At 56.6% G+C, this 15827-nt stretch overlaps 1 protein-coding gene across 1 annotated transcript; it reads right to left on the reverse strand.

Annotated features, from left to right (window-relative positions):
* Positions 1-13002: 13002 nt before the first annotated feature.
* Positions 13003-15725, reverse strand: LOC122236506 (kielin/chordin-like protein). Its single transcript, XM_042977543.1, has 2 exons — positions 15681-15725; positions 13003-14956 (listed from the first exon to the last, which is right to left on the reverse strand). The coding sequence occupies exon 2, from the start codon at positions 14845-14847 to the stop codon at positions 13213-13215; it is 1635 nt and encodes a 544-aa protein (XP_042833477.1). The 5' UTR covers positions 14848-14956; positions 15681-15725; the 3' UTR covers positions 13003-13212.
* Positions 15726-15827: the final 102 nt, after the last annotated feature.

Below are 15827 nucleotides of genomic sequence, written 5' to 3' on the forward strand. Positions count from 1 at the left end.
ACGTATTTGACCGCAATTTTAAAAACCTGCCCCTGGGTGAGGATCAGGGTAGAAACACACGCGGCCCCTTGGAGTCGGCCGGCTCTGAAAGCGCGCCTGCCTGGGGAGAAGGGCGCACCGTCGGTGCAATCGGGTGCAGACGGTTGCAAAAGCAGGGGACAAACCTGCACCCGGACTTGGTTCCTAGCCCGGTGCAGCCTTCCGTGGGGGGGGGGGGGGGGCAAACCCGGCTTCGATGCGCGGTCAGTGCTTTCGGGGTTCCTTCACCAATCTGCCAGGCATCAGTGGGAGCCAAGGTTCTTCGGGATTTAGGAAGGCAGAGTCCCCTTGGGGGGATGACAGGCACAGCCCCCCGACTCTAGACAATGACGTTGCGAGAGCGGTGAGCGCAGCGTAACCTACAAATCACTAAGCTGTGCACCTGAGACTAATGTCACGTCGGGTGTCAGCTCTACTTCAGTTAAAACAAAAGGCAAATTCCTTATTTCCACTCGCTGTCTCGGGTGGAAATGAAACAGGGTGGGGTGACCCTGAGAAATCTGGGTTCCGGGTACCAGGGGGAGCACTCGTATGGGCGCGGGCGGGGACTGGAAGGGGTGGGGAGTGGGGGCTGGTGGCTGTGTGAGCGTCTGGGAACAACGTGAGACAATATGATGGAGGACCTTGAAGAAAACAAATAAAAGCAGCCGTAGATTACACGTCTGGGGGAAGAAGGAGGAAACAGAAAGGAGGAAGGAAACAAATCTCCCCAGAGGCGCTTGTTTGAAATGCAGATGACACTGTGCAGCGTGCCCTGAAATGCCTAATAGTCGAAATGAAAGGCTTTTTTAAAAAAATCAAAGGCAGACAGGATGGGAACTCAACGGGGCCTAATCCCGGACTCTTTGTTGAAGAGACTCCCCCCATCCCGCTCTGGGAACGCAGGTGTCGCCGTGGTGTGGAGGATGAAGCCACTGGAGAACAACTGAAGGGGGCGGCAGAGGGGTCGCGTTCCTGACAGGGTGTCTGTCACCCTCTGACCCCACCGCTGGACACGCCAGGGAACATCCCAGATGGCATGGGAGATGCTTGACGTGTAGGCACGGACTTAAAACTGTTTCTTAGTGTCGTACAACGCGCACGACATCCACATCCTAACCGTGTCTAAGCGCACAGCTCAGCGGCACCAGGCACACGCACGGTGTCCTCCGGCCGCCCCCACCGCCCGTCTCCAGAACTTTCCACCTCCCCAGACTGACCCTGCCCCCATGAAGCACGGACTCTCCGCCCCTGCCCCGGCCCTGGCTCCCGCCATCTATTCTCTGGCTCTGTGGACGGGACTCCTCTGGGGACCCCCCGTGAGTGGGGTCACGCGGGACGTGTCCTTCTGTGGCTGGCTCCTGTCACTGTGCACGGTGTCCTCCGGGTCCCTCCGCGTGGCGGCAGGACGTCCTTCCTCCCCGAGGGTGGGTCACATTCCAGTGTGTGGACGGACACATCGTGTTTACCTCTCCTTTGTCGACGGACACCTGGGTTGATTTCAACTCCTGTCTCCGGTAGATAGGGCTGCTATGAACATGGGTGTGCAGACGTCTTGTCGATATTTCAGCGCTTTCCGCGTTTCTGGGTAGATGCCCGGAGTGGGACTGCTGGGTCACATGGTCACCCTATTTTTAACTTTTTGAGGAGCTGCCATGCTATTTTCCACAGCAGCTGCGCCTTTGCCCCCACCCCTGAGCTCAGCCAGCAGCCAGGGCCAGCGGAGGGTAGGTCCCCGGCCCGGCTCCCGGCGCGGGGGTCCCCGCGGTGGCTGGGGCACACGAGCGCGCCGGTGTCGGTCACCCGAGGCCGCGACTCTATCGGTCTGCTCGGACAGCCGTAACAAAATACCACAGATGGGGGACTTAGGTGTTCATTGTCTCCCAGCTCTGGAGACCAGAAGTCGGAGACCGAGGTGTTGGCGGGGCCGGTCTCTGCGTCGTCTAGGGTGTCAAGGGTTTCTGTGTTGCCAAGGATGTCTCTTGATCGGACGGGGGCCCCCAAAGGTGCTAGCTGGGGGGCGCAGGCGGTGAAAGGGTCCCCTGGGGCAGAACGGAGGAGACAGAACGGAAGCGAACTGGGAGCGGGCAGGGCGGCAGAGGAGAGGCGGCGGGTGCGGGCGATTTTAAAGCGGGAAGCAAAGGAGGTGTGGCGCCGCATCCATTTTTCCCCTTTGTGGTAGCTGCCTGGCCGCAGGCAGCCCACCGGTGGGTTAGGACCTATGCATTTTCGGGGCGAGCCCCCCGAAGGGCCTGTCAGGATCCAGCCGGGTGGTCCGGCGGCCCTTTGTACGTCCCGTTGCTCAAGCCTGTTTGCCTCAAAGCGGCCTCGACGGTTTCTCCTGAGGCCTCTCCCCTTGGCGCGTAGACAGCCATCTTCTGCCCGCGTCCTCACGTGGCCTCCCCCGTGTCCCAACGTCCTCCTCTTATAAGGACGCCAGCCATGTCGGGTTAGGGCCCACCTCTGCAACCTCCTAACGGCCGCTGAGACGAGTTAACCACACGCACACTGGGCGCTAAAAACATAAATCCATTCTCTCAGTTCTAGAGGTCAGAAGTCCCCTGTCATTCTCACTGGGTCAAAAGCACAGGTCCCATCAAAATCCTCGATCGCATCTAAACTGTTCCTCTTCTGCTACACATTTCACAGGCTCCAGGAATTAGGACGCGGGTATCTTCTGGTGGCAGAGTTAGTTTACCACACCACCCCCGAGATCGCTGCTCAGCCACGAAAAGCAATGGAGCGCTAATACACGTCCTGTGGATGGCCCCTGGACACACTCAGGGAGGGGACCAGACGCGAGAGGCCACCGGGTGTGTGATTCCACGTGAGCGAAAGGTCCGGAACAGACTCATCCACAGACAGGAAGGGGGCCTGTGGGTGCCGGGGGCTGGGGAAGGGGTGGTGATGGGTGCTAATGGAGACAGGGACTCTTTTGGGGGTGATGGAATGTTCTAGAACTAGACAGAGGTAGTGGTTACACAACATAGCGAATAATACCACTGAACTGAACGCTTTAAGTGGGTAAGCTGTATTATATGTGAATTTTATCAGCATAAACCCACTTAACATTTGTTCAAATTGCAATAAAGTTAGTTGTAAGTGTTTGATTAAAAAAAAAAAAAACGGGCAGCTGGGGCACCTGGCTCAAAGCTCAGAGCCTGGAGCCTGCTTCAGATTCTGTGTCTCCCTCTCTCTCTCTCTCTGCCCCTTGCCCACTCATGCTCTCTCTCTCTCAAAAATGAACATTAAAGTATACATATATGGGAATGCAAGCTGGTGCAGCCACTCTGGAAAACAGTATGGAGGTTCCTCAAAAACTTAAAAATAGAACCACCTTACAACCCAGCAATTGCACTAAAGGCATTTACCCAAGGGATCCAGGCGTGCTGTTTTGAAGGGACACACGCACCCCCATGTTTATAGCAGCACTATCGACAATAGCCAAAGGATGGAAAGAGCCCAAATGTCCATCGATGGATGAATGGATAAAGAAGATGTGTAACACACACACACACACACACACACACACACACACACACACACACACACAATGGAGTATTACTCGGCAATCAAAAAGAATGAAATCTTGCCATTTGCAACTACGTGGATGGAACTGGAGGGTATTATGCTAAGTGACATTTGTCAGTCAGAGAAAGACAAAAATCACAAATTCACTCATATGAGGACTTTAAGAGAAAAACAGATGAACATAAGGTAAGGGAAACAAAAATAATATAAACACAGGGAGGGGGACAAAACAGAAGAGACTCATAAATATGGAGAACAAACTGAGGGTTGCTGGAGGGGGTGTGGGAGGGGGATGGGCTAAATGGGGGAGGGGCACCAAGGAATCTACTCTTGAAATAATTGTTGCACTATATGCTAACTAATTTGGATGTAAATTAAAAAAAAAAAAGACCTGATGAAAGGGAGGACCTGGAATAAGCGAGAAATTGAGATAAATTAAATTTCTTGGTGCAAATTCAGTGTAGGAATATAGTAACATTCATAAAGAATGTTTTAGCGTTTACAAATGTGTCTCTTTACTATTCCTTACGTGTGTGCAGAATAAATCCCTCCCCCGGCAAAATAAAGAAAATAAATAAATAAAATAAAATATATATACACATGCATCTCAGGGGCGCCTAGGTGGCTCAGTTGGCTGAACGCCTGACTCCTGATTTCGGCTGAGGTCACTCATGATCCCAGGATCGTGGGATCAAGCCCTGTGTCATGCTTGGCACTAAGCATGAAGCCTGCTTGAGATTCTCTCTCTCTCTCTCTCTCTCTCTCTCTCTCTCTCTCTCTCTCTCCACCTCTGCCCCTCTCCCCCACTCCTGTGCACACACTCTCTCCCTCTAAAATAAAAAAATATATACATATACATATATATACACACACACGTATATATCCGGATCTATCTCATAACCGATTTTCCTCAGTCTCTGGAGGCTTGTGTGACACACTCGCACACTGTTGAAAGCTCCCTGTTAAATGAGACAGAACTGGCACCACCAAGGGTTCTCGCGGAAACAGTCAAATCCACGTAATGTTCCTAGAAGTTCCATTTGCCCCTTTGGAGAAAAGTCTACACAAGTCCAATTGATAAATAGGGTTGCCAGATTTACCAAATAAAAATACAGAACACCCAGTTACCTATGAAATTTACATATGTGACAAGTATTTTTTTAGGATGCAATAAAGAGGGACTCGGACTAAATCAGTAGCTGTACGTTAATCCTGCATCTAACGTGTACTATGTATAATTTGCATGTAACGTGTACCTAGCGATTTAATCCCCTATTTTTCCTGGCAACGCTGACCCAAAGAGGTATGGTGAGGAACTTGGTAAGTGTGATGTTTTTATGGGTTGAACGTGTCTCCCAAAAGTCACGTTGAAGTCCTAACCCTCAGGAACCCATGAATGGGGCCTTATTTGGAAAGAAGGTCTTTGCAGATGTAATTAGTTTTCTTTTTAAAAATTTTTAATGTTTATTTATTTTGAAAAAAAAAATTTTAATGTTTATTTTCGACAGAGAGAGAGAGACAGAGCATGAGCGGGGGAGGGGCCGAGACAGAGGGAGACACAGAATCCGAAGCAGGCTCCAGTCCCCGAGCTGTCAGCAGAGAGCCTGACGCGGGGCTCGAACTCACAGACCGCGAGATCATGACCTGAGCCAAAGTCGGACGCTCAAACGACTGAGCCACCCAGGCGCCCCTTATTTATTTATTTTGAGAGAGAGAGAGAGGCAGAGAGGGAATCCCAAGCAGGCCCCACAGTGTCAGCGCAGAGCCTGATTCGGGGCTCAAACCCATGAACCACAAGGCCATGACCCGAGCAGAAACCAAGAGTCGGGGCCGAAACCAAGAGCTCAACCGACTGAGCCACGCAGGCATCCCAAGACGAAATTAGTTCAGATGAGGTCACGGTGGGTGAGAGACCTAAGTCCACTGAGCGGTGTGCTTGTAAGATGAAGGGAACGTGGACACGGACACAGAGAAAAGACAGCACCTATAAGCCAAGAGACACCAGGGGACACCGGAGCCACTGAGCGGCTGGAAGAGGCAGGAAGGTTCCTCCCTAGGGGCCTCCAGGAGGAGCATGGCCCTGCCACACCTTCCGTTTGGGTTTTTGGCTTCCCTGACCAGGAGATGCTCAATTTCTGCTTGAGGTGTTTTGTCACCACGGTCCTAGAAAAGTAATACGGCCGTGATCTACATCCTGTGCAGAAACCCAGGCCGAGGGCCTCAAGCTGTCCCGTTAGTATTTCCTCTCCATGTGCTAATCCCGTGCACATCCCAAAGGACAGTCCCTGTGGATGACACCATGTACGACCCCTGTGAGAACTAACCTCATACGTGCTAAATGCAAACAGCAGGGTCCCGAGGCGGACAGGTTTGGGTTCTCAGAAAGCCATGTTTGGGGGGAAAGATCAACTAAGCTGTTCACCAAAATCAGCTTCCGAATGCCAGGAGACGGTGGAGAGAGAAAGATGGGGCTCTCCTCTCCTCCCGCGGTGGCCTGCGCCCAAAGAGAAGTCCTGATGAACAGGTGGAAGTTCTCGAGAAGGCGGCTGTCTGAAGGGCTGTCTTTTCGTTGGTTTTTTCACGCGCCAGGCGGTGAGCCCGCACTGGGTGCAGGGCCCAGGCTTGTCCTGAGGACACCGAGGGAGCAGGCTGAACAATTTGAGGCTACCTCTAGGAATGATGGCAGGAATGCAATTAGTCTATGGCCACAGGCCTCATCCAGAGTGATCCTGCCTCCAGGGAACACCGGGCAATGTCTGAGGACATCTGTGGTTGACGCGACTGGGGTGGTCCCGACATCGAGCGGGTGGGGGCTAGGGACGCTGCTCAACCCCGCATGATGCCCAAGGAGGCCCCAATGGCAGCGCTGAAGAGGGCGTACACCTTCTTCCTGCCCGTCAGCAAAGCCACCGATAAGCCCTGAAGGCCAAGTCGGGAGCCTGGGCCCCCAGGAGCTGACGGTGGGGCAGCGTGCTGGGAAGGGAGGCCCACAAGGTGTGGCACACACGGGTAGTTAGCAGTGCTACGCGCCCCACCGGGGCCAGTGGGAGCCGTCCCGAGCAGGGAAGGGCTAGCACGATGTAGACGATCTTCAGATACAGCAGAACCTTGGATTGCGAGTAACTTGTTCTGCAAGCGTTCCACATGACAAGGGAACGTTTCTAACAAACTTTAACTTCATAATCGAGCGATGTCTTGCAATACGAGTAATACGTGACCTTGAACATCACATGATCACAACCGAGCCAAGAGTTCTTGAAATTCGCTTTGATATGCAAGTGCTTTTGACGATAAGCACGTCCCTGGAATGAATCATGACTGCAAACCAAGGTTTTACTGGCATTTTACTTTTTGGGGCGCCTGGGTGGCTCAGTTGGTCAAGCATCTGACTCTTGATTTTGGCTCAGGTCATGATCTCAGGTTCATGGAGTAGAGCCCTGAGTTGGGCTCTGTGCTGACAGCATGGAACCTGTTTGGGATTCTCCCGGCCCCCCTGCCCCTCCCTGGCTGGTTCTCTCTCTCTCTCTCTCTCTCTCTCTCTCTCTCTGTCTCTGTCTCTCTCTCTCTCTCCCCCTCCCTCCAAATAAGTAAACGTTAAAATATATATATATTTTTTACTTTTTTGGTCACCTTTTTCAAAAAAACAGAAGTAACGCAGGCCCAAGGTAAGCAGACAAAGCTCAGGAACGTGACAGAGTCCCATCCACCCCCTCCTCCGGGACTGCCCTGCACCCACCGACCGGCCTGCGTCAGCACAACGTGCGGCCGGGTCAAGTCTATGGGCCTTGGTTCTCCGAGGAGCGTGGAGGCACGTTAGGGTTTTGTTGGTCTAAACCGTAGCTCGGGTCTCCTCCGGCTCCTTGCACGCGTCAACATTCACCTCTCCGACGGACTTGGCCGCACGCCGACGGCGGCTGGCTGGCAGGCTTGCCCTCTGCTTGAGCGGAGCAGGACCAGTTCAGGGAGGGTCTGGCCAACTGCTGGTATAAGGCACAGGGGCCCCCGAGAGGGATGTTGGCAGTTGCCATGGCGTCCATCTGCTCTGCCTGTGTTTCCCAGCCACGTCCGTGTCCCGAGACCTCTGGTGGGGCCCCTGCCCTCACGGCCCCTCGCCCTGTCCTCCAGAACAGCGGCCGTTCCCTCACGCTGAGGACCTTCGTGGCTTCTCCGTGAGCCCATTCGCCTCACGTCCTAAGGGCCTCCCGACCGTTCCCCAGGACCAATTAAGGTATTTCCCTAAACAAGCCCACTCATGTGTCTAAAATGTGTTCTGGTGCCCGCTGGTAAAACTAATTTTTCCTCATCCTGTACAATACAGTCGTGAATGACACGCCATGTCCCATTGGCGGGAGGTCAGTGTCTGGGGAAGACAAGTACGTAGACAAAAAATTACGTTACGGTGACAATCAGCGACGCTACGCCCCGTAACGGCCGCCGTAACAAACCCCCTGCAGCTCAGCGTCCGTGAACAACAAAGGCTCATTGGCTCCCATGCACTACAGGGACCGGGTTAAACGGTCTTGCCCCCATTTTCACATCCACCAGGAACCTCAGAATGTGACGGAAGTTCGGTCTTTGCCGACAGCGAAGACGAGATTGTAATGGATCGGGGTGGGCCCCAGATCCAATGGCTAGTGCCCTTAGAAGGAGCAGGGACACACAGCAGGGAAGGAGCCCGTGCGAAGACACAGGCAGAGAGAGGAGGGACGTGGCCACAAACCAAGGGCCGCCGGAGCCCCCAGAAGCTGGGAGGCAGGTGTGGGACAGATGCTGCCTCGGGGGCCCAGAAGGAACCCATCCTGCTGACACCGAGATCTCAGACTTCTCCGGAAGCACGAGACCGTAAGCGTCTCTGGTTTTAAGACGCCGGGTTACAATGCTCTGCTCCGGCAGCCAAAGGGGCTCCCACGCCAGTCGCCCACCACAGTCGGCGGGCTCGGCTGCACCGCCGTCCTCCTCGCTCTCGGGCCCGGCCGAGGGGGCAGCCGGCCTCAGGAGTAGAACGAACGGGCTCCTGGGGCGGACAGAAAGGGGCGAGGGGACACACGTGTGGCCGCCATGCCTGGCTCACCTTTCATCCGCCAGCACACGTGCCGCAGCCGTCTCCGTGCTAAGTGGGGCAGGAAGCGCCGGTCGCCACGTGCCCCGGGCCCAGGACACACGGAGACTGCGGCAGCGGCCACCGCGCTTTAGGTGCAGACCGGCCGTGGGCCCCCAGGGAGGGTCTCACGAAGGAGCTGGAGCTTGAGCCGGGCCTCTGGAGGGCAAGGTGGCGGGGGAGACCACGAGGAGGGCAAGTCAGGCAACGCGGGAACCACAGCGGACGGCGCAACGCCACGTACTTGCCTTCTACCACCACGTAGCAAGTTATCGCCAACCGAGAGGCCGAAAGCAGCACTCTTCTGGACGTCTCTGTGGGTCCGGAGTGAGGGAACACGTGGCCCGGCATCCTGCTCAGGCCGCCACAGTGGCGGACCTGGCGCGGGCTGGGCCTGTGCCGCCTCTGAGGCGGGGTCCTCTGCCAGGCTCATGAGGCTGATGACAGAATCCCCTCGCCGGCATCCCTTGCGATGGCCTGCTTCCCCAAGGCCAGAGGAGAGGCTGTGACCTCACGAGGACCCCAGTCCCTCTTCTAAAGGGCTCCCCTGATTAGCTCAGGCCCACCCAGAATAATTTCCTCTTTGATGAACGGAAGGTCACCTGAGCAGGAACCTTCACTCCATCCGGAAAACCCTTTCACCTTCGCCGTACGTCACACTGTCATAGACACGACACCCGTCACATCGCAGGTCCTACTCACACTCAAGGACAGGGGATTCCACGAGGTCGTGAGCCACTGGGGACCATCTCAGCATTCTGCCTGCCACGTCATCAAACACACAGCGCAGGTGAGAGATGGGGCCGGGAACGGCCCACAGGAGGCAGGCAGGAGAAGAGCTGGAGATGCGCTGGTGCCACCTGAGGTCTCAGCAAGAGAGACGTAGGACGTGCGGGTGCCCTCGTCTTCGGGGTTTATTCTCAGTGCCCCACAATCACAGCACCCGCCTTCCCCCCATTTTCCATGCTATGGGGGTAAGCGTCCTGAGTAACAGAGACTCTGCTCTGGTCTAGGGAGGGCTTCCTGGCCCGGTCCACGGGGCAGCCCCGCAGGGAGGCATCTGCCCACCGAATCACCTGCTTACTCTGTCACTCGATCATCATTTCTTCTGGACCCCACCCGAGGCTCCATGCACCGCAGACACTGGAAGGAAGGTCCCTGCTTCTCCCCCAGGCTGGGTGGGGAACAGACAAAGCCCCCCTTCCCTACCACTGCGACTACAGGGAAAGGCAGTGGATATTAGGGGAGACAATGCGGTCTCCTCTACTCACAATGGGTAAACTGAGACACAGGCGACGTGCCCCAGGAGCATGACCCAAATACTTAGGTCTCCCGTCCACCGCACAGCACCTGCCTCCTTGAAATTAACCCTTCTGTGCTCACCAGGACCCTAGGTGTGGGGTGCCAGGCACCACGTAAAACACTCACAGGCAAGGGCCCTCTCAACCACCCATGGGGTAAGGTGTGGACAGGTTCTCTGGCAAGGTTTGCTAGTTGTCCCCCGATGTCCCTTCTCCTCCAGGTAGGGGAGCCTCACTCGTGACTGTGCAAGTGACTCCTAGAGTAAAGACAACTTTCCCAGCCTGTCTGCAGCAGCATGTAGCTGCGTGGGTACGTTTGGGCCCGCGGAGTGTAGGGCAGGCACGGTACGTCCAGTGTTTCGGTCGTGCCCTCCACGCCTCCTTGGTCCCCTGCATGGGACAGATGGGCCCCAAAGATGGTCACGCTTTCGTCTTTGGAAACCATGCATATAGGGGATTGAGATCAGGGGCTTTAAAATAGGGGGATTGTGCGCTACATGCACCGCATGGAACACAACTCAGACAAAAAGGAAAGAACTCCTGATCCGCGTGAGAGTTTGAAGGCATCTCTGGACTACTGTGCTGAGTGGGGACACCAGGTCTCCAAAAGCCTGGAGCTGTATGGTTGCATCTACAGAGCATTCTCAGGGAATTACAGAGATGGACAGCGGATTTGTGGTACCCAGGGGTGAGGGGTGGCAGTGGGCGGCGGGGGGGGTGTCTATCAGGGGTAACTGGGGGGTAGCTGCCCTGTATGTTGACTGGGGTGGTGAGTATTTAAGTCTATGCATCATCCGGCTCAGACTTCAACATACCGCTATGTGACATCAATGTTCTGGTTTTGATATTACGTGATAGATACACAAAATATAACCGTTGGGGGAAGCAGAGAGAAAGGTACCAGGGACCTCTCTGGACTAATTCTGCAAATTTCCATGGATGTATAATTATTTTAAAATAATAAATGAGAAAACAAAAACAGAAAACACTTGGGGCACATGGCTGGCTCAGAGTTTTTTTTTTTTAATGTATATTTATTTTTGAGGGAGAGAGCGAGCGAGCCAAGAAGGGGCAGAGAGAGAGGGAGACACAGAATCTGAAGCAGGCCGCAGGCTCCAAGCTGTCAGCACACAGCCAATGCAGGGCTCGAACCCATGAACCATGAGGTGATGACCTGAGCCGAAGTCTGGTGCTTAACTGACTGAGCCACCCAGGTGCCCCAGTAGAGTGGATTCTTCATCTCAGGGTTGTGAGTTCAAGGTCCATGTTGAATACAGAAATTACTTAAAAATAAAATCTTAGGGGTACCTGGGTGGCTCAGTTGGTTAAGCATCCGACTTCGGCTCAGGTCATGATCTCACGGTTTGTGACTTGAGCCCTGCATTGGGCTCGGTGCTGAGAGCTCAGAGCCTGGAGCCTGCTTTGGGTTCTCTGTCTCCCTCTCCCTCTGTCTCCCCCCCCCCCCCCCCCCACTTGCACTCTCTTTCTCTCAAGAATGAATAAAGATTAAAAAAAAACAAAGTAAAATAAAATCTTAAAAACAAAAACAGGGGTCCCTGGGTGGCTCAGTGAGTTAAGCGTCCTACTCTTGATTTCGGCTCAGGTCGTGATCTTATGGTTCCTGAGATGGAGTCTGGTGTTGGGCTCAGCACTGTCAGAAGAACCGGCCCGGAATTCTTTATGCCTCTCTCCCTGCCCTTCCCCCCGTGCATAAAAGCAAATGAGCATGCTCCTTCCTTTCTCTCTCCCTCCCTCCCGCCCCCCCCCCCTCTCTCAAAATAAATAAATTTAAAAAACCAAACCAAAAACCCTCACAGGGCACATCCAAGCCTTGAGGGACTCCCTCTGCTTTCCCTAACCCTTGTTCTTGGCCTTACCAGGCACCATTTAGTTTCTCTGACAAGCAGGGCTTTCCACCACCACAGGGCCTTTGCTCAATCCCCTAAGCTCTGAAAGCTCTCAGCCCACAGACCATTTAGAAACCAGGTTTTCAGGCTCAATGCCATTTCCTTGGTCCCTTTGCACCCACTGAACCCTGGCGCCAAACACCGTTGTCCCTGTTAGTCTCATGGCTCCCTGAACTACTGCTGTATTAGGTCTGTCAGGGTTAGGGTACAAGAGTACAGTCTGGCCTTTGGAGCTAGACTTGTTTCACATCTTAGCTCCGCCTTGGACAAATGACTCAACCTTCTTCTCTTTGGGTTTCCTTGCCTGTAAAATGGGTTGTGCTCCTGGGAACCTTGAGCGGCCACGTAAGCAGCCGGTCGCCCCTCTGAGTGAGCACGTGGAGAGACCACACGGAGGGGGAAGAGCCCCGAGAGCACACGGGCAGGCTCCAGCTGCCATGCCAGCCGAATGCAAGCCCACGGGTGACCACTGGGGAGAACCGCGGAGGGTGCACGCAGCTGAACCTGGGCCAGGCTGCAGAGCTGCGAAGATCCGAAACTGGTTGTTCTGGGTACGAGGCTTTGTGCTGCTTTGTGGCACGGTGAAAACCAAAATGATGGGGCTAATTATTACACTGACATTTTAGGGTTCCTGCGTTAAATACATTTAATTTAAAACTGCTTTGACGTTTGTGGTCACTCCTTTTTTTTTTTAATGCTTATTTTTGAGAGAGAGACAGTGTGAGCGGGAGAGGGGCAGAGAGAGTGGGAGACACAGAATCCGAAGCAGGCTCCAAGCTCCCAGCTGTCAGCACAGAGCCCGACGCGGGGCTTGAACCCACGAACCGTGAGATCATGACCTAAGCTGAAGTCGGATGCTTAACCGGCTGAGCCCCCCAGGCGCCCCTGTTGTTACTACTTTATTACATGTCTCTCCGTCACCCTGTGAGCTTCCTGTTATTTTCCTCACCATTGTATGCCCAGTCCCTGTCACCAAGCAGTCACTCACATACTTGTTTAAAACATAAAAACATAGGGCCGTGGCGGGGGGCGGGGGGGTTCAGTTGAGTGTCGGACTCTTGATTTTGGCTCAAGCTGAGACCTCAGGGATTGAGCCTGCTTGGGACTGTGTCGCTCTCTCCCCCCGCCCAACTCCCCCACACGCTCTAATATAAAAATTAAAATTAAATAAAAATAATAAACATATAACCCAAATCCCTGCGACTCACAGCTGCATAAAAGGGTCTGCTTCTAAAGCAGCAGATTTGCCAAGAGAACGTTCTTTAACAAGGTACGTCCTTCTTGGAATCACTTAAGGCTTTAATTGAAAACTTTCTCCTACTGGAACCATGTCTCGAACACCTCTCATTCCGCGCGCTCAGAACACAAGGCTAAGCACGTCTCTGCTGCTGGAAACTGAGGGGCCTCGCGAGGTCTTCCCTGGTGTGAACCTGCTGCAGTACACCAGCAGCACGCCGGTCCTGGGGCACATCCGACCAGGTCCTGGGGCCACATCCGACCAGGTCCTGGGGGCACATCCGACCAGGTCTTGGGGGCACATCCGACCAAGTCTTGGGGCCACATCCGACCAGGTCCTGGGGACACATCCGACCAGGTCCTGGGGGCACATCCGACCAGGTCCTGGGGGCACATCCGACCTGGTCCTGGGGCCACATCCGACCAGGTCCTGGGGCCACATCCGACCAGGTCCTGGGGCCACATCCGCCCGTCTTGGGGCACATCTGACCAGGTCTTGGGGCACATCTGACCAGGTCTTGGGGCACATCTGACCAGATTTTGGGGCACATCCGCCCGTCTTGGGGGCACATCTGACCAGGTCCTGGGGCCACATCCGACCAGGTCCTGGGGCCACATCCGACCAGGTCCTGGGGGCACATCCGACCAGGTCCTGGGGGCACATCCGACCTGGTCCTGGGGCCACATCCGACCTGGTCCTGGGGCCACATCCGACCAGGTCCTGGGGGCACATCCGACCAGGTCCTGGGGCCACATCCGACCAGGTCCTGGGGGCACATCCGACCAGGTCCTGGGGGCACATCCGACCTGGTCCTGGGGCCACATCCGCCCATCCTGGGGCACATCTGCCCGTCTTGGGGGCACATCTGACTAGGTCCTGGGGCCACATCCGCCCATCTTGGGGCACATCTGACCAGGTCTTGGGGCACATCCGACCAGGTCCTGGGGCCACATCCGACCAGGTCCTGGGGGCACATCCACCCGTCTTGGGCCACATCTGACCAGGTCTTGGGGCACATCCGCCCGTCTTGGGGGCACATCCGACCAGGTCCTGGGGGCACATCTGACCTGGTCCTGGGGCCACATCCGCCCGTCTTGGGCCACATCTGACCAGGTCTTGGGGCACATCTGACCAGGTCTTGGGGCACATCCGCCCAGGTCTTTGGGTACATCCGCCCAGGTCTTGGGGCACATCTGCCCGTCCTGGGGGCACATCCGACCTGGTCCTGGGGCCACATCCGACCTGGTCCTGGGGCCACATCCGCCCGTCCTGGGGCACATCTGCCCGTCCTGGGGGCACATCCGCCCAGGTCTTGGGGCACATCTGCCTGTCCTGGGGCCACATCCGACCTGGTCCTGGGGCCACATCCGCCCGTTCTGGGGCACATCTGCCCGTCCTGGGGGCACATCCGACCTGGTCCTGGGGCCACATCCGCCCATCCTGGGGCACATCTGCCCATCTTGGGGGCACATCTGACCAGGTCTTGGGGCACATCCGCCCGTCTTGGGGGCACATCCGCCCAGGTCTTGGGGCACATCTGCCCGTCCTGGGGGCACATCTGACCTGGTCCTGGGGCCACATCCGACCAGGTCCTGGGGGCACATCCGACCTGGTCCTGGGGCCACATCCGCCCGTCCTGGGGCACATCTGCCCGTCCTGGGGGCACATCCGCCCAGGTCTTTGGGTACATCCGCCCAGGTCTTGGGGCACATCCGACCCGGTCCTGGGGGCACAACCGCCCGTCTTGGGGCACATCTGACCAGGTCTTGGGGCACATCTGACCAGATTTGGGGGCACATCCGCCCGTCCTGGGGGCACATCCGATCGTATCCTCACGACTAACCCCGGCTGGAGGCTCCGAACCCTCGGAGGGCACAGACGAGAACTTGGTCAAGCTGCCCTCCAGGCCGGCGCCCCATCGCGCTGGCCCGCAGCCCCGACTTCGCACTGCCCGCTAACGCCCGGCGGCCGGCCCACCCGGCGGGACGACCCCTCTCGTCCCCGTGAACGTGACGGGGGGCCGGGAGCGTCCGAAGCTGGCTCGTCAACCAGTAACACGAAACCCAAGGTTACGACGCTAAACCACAAGGGAGTCCGAGTTTCCTAAAACGACTCGACCGCGGTTTCAAAACTGCCTCCGAAGCTACACTCGAGCAGAGGTTCAGTGCATTGGAGCCCCGGTCAGGCCTGGAAAGGGCACGGGGCCCGGAGCCCTAGAGCACGAGCCGCGCCCGCAGGCGGGAGCCCGCCGGAAGCGCCTTCCCTCCGCCCGCGGGGCAGCTCCCGGCGGCGCCCAGGGGTCAGCCCCGCCCCCGGGGTCAGCCCGCTACGCCCCGCCCCCCCGGGCGTCCCCTCCCCTCCCCCTCTGCCCCCCCTTCCCGCGATAGCCCCGCCCCCCTCCCCCCCCCCCCCCCCCCCCCGTCGTCAGCTTTCCCCTCCTCCCTCACCCCCCGCCCCCGACAGCGGCTGGACGTGAGGCGGGGGGCGGTCCCCGGGGTCGTCTTGCTGAGGGTCATGCCTCGCCGAGCGCCGGGGATGAAGCTGCAGAGAAGCGACGCGACCCCGCGGCCCGGCCCACGCGCTGGTACCTGCTTCCCAGGCCGCTCCCGGAGGCTGCGCCGTGGGAACCGCGGCAGCACGTGGCGCCTCAGGAACGTGAAGGTTCTGGGAGGCTCTGGAAGGTTCTCTCGCGCCACGGAAGGCCGCCTTCGACGGGCCGCGCCGCCCGGAGGCGG

Source organism: Panthera tigris, chromosome A2 (assembly GCF_018350195.1).
Source record: "Panthera tigris isolate Pti1 chromosome A2, P.tigris_Pti1_mat1.1, whole genome shotgun sequence".
Classification (NCBI taxonomy): Eukaryota; Metazoa; Chordata; class Mammalia; order Carnivora; family Felidae; genus Panthera; species Panthera tigris.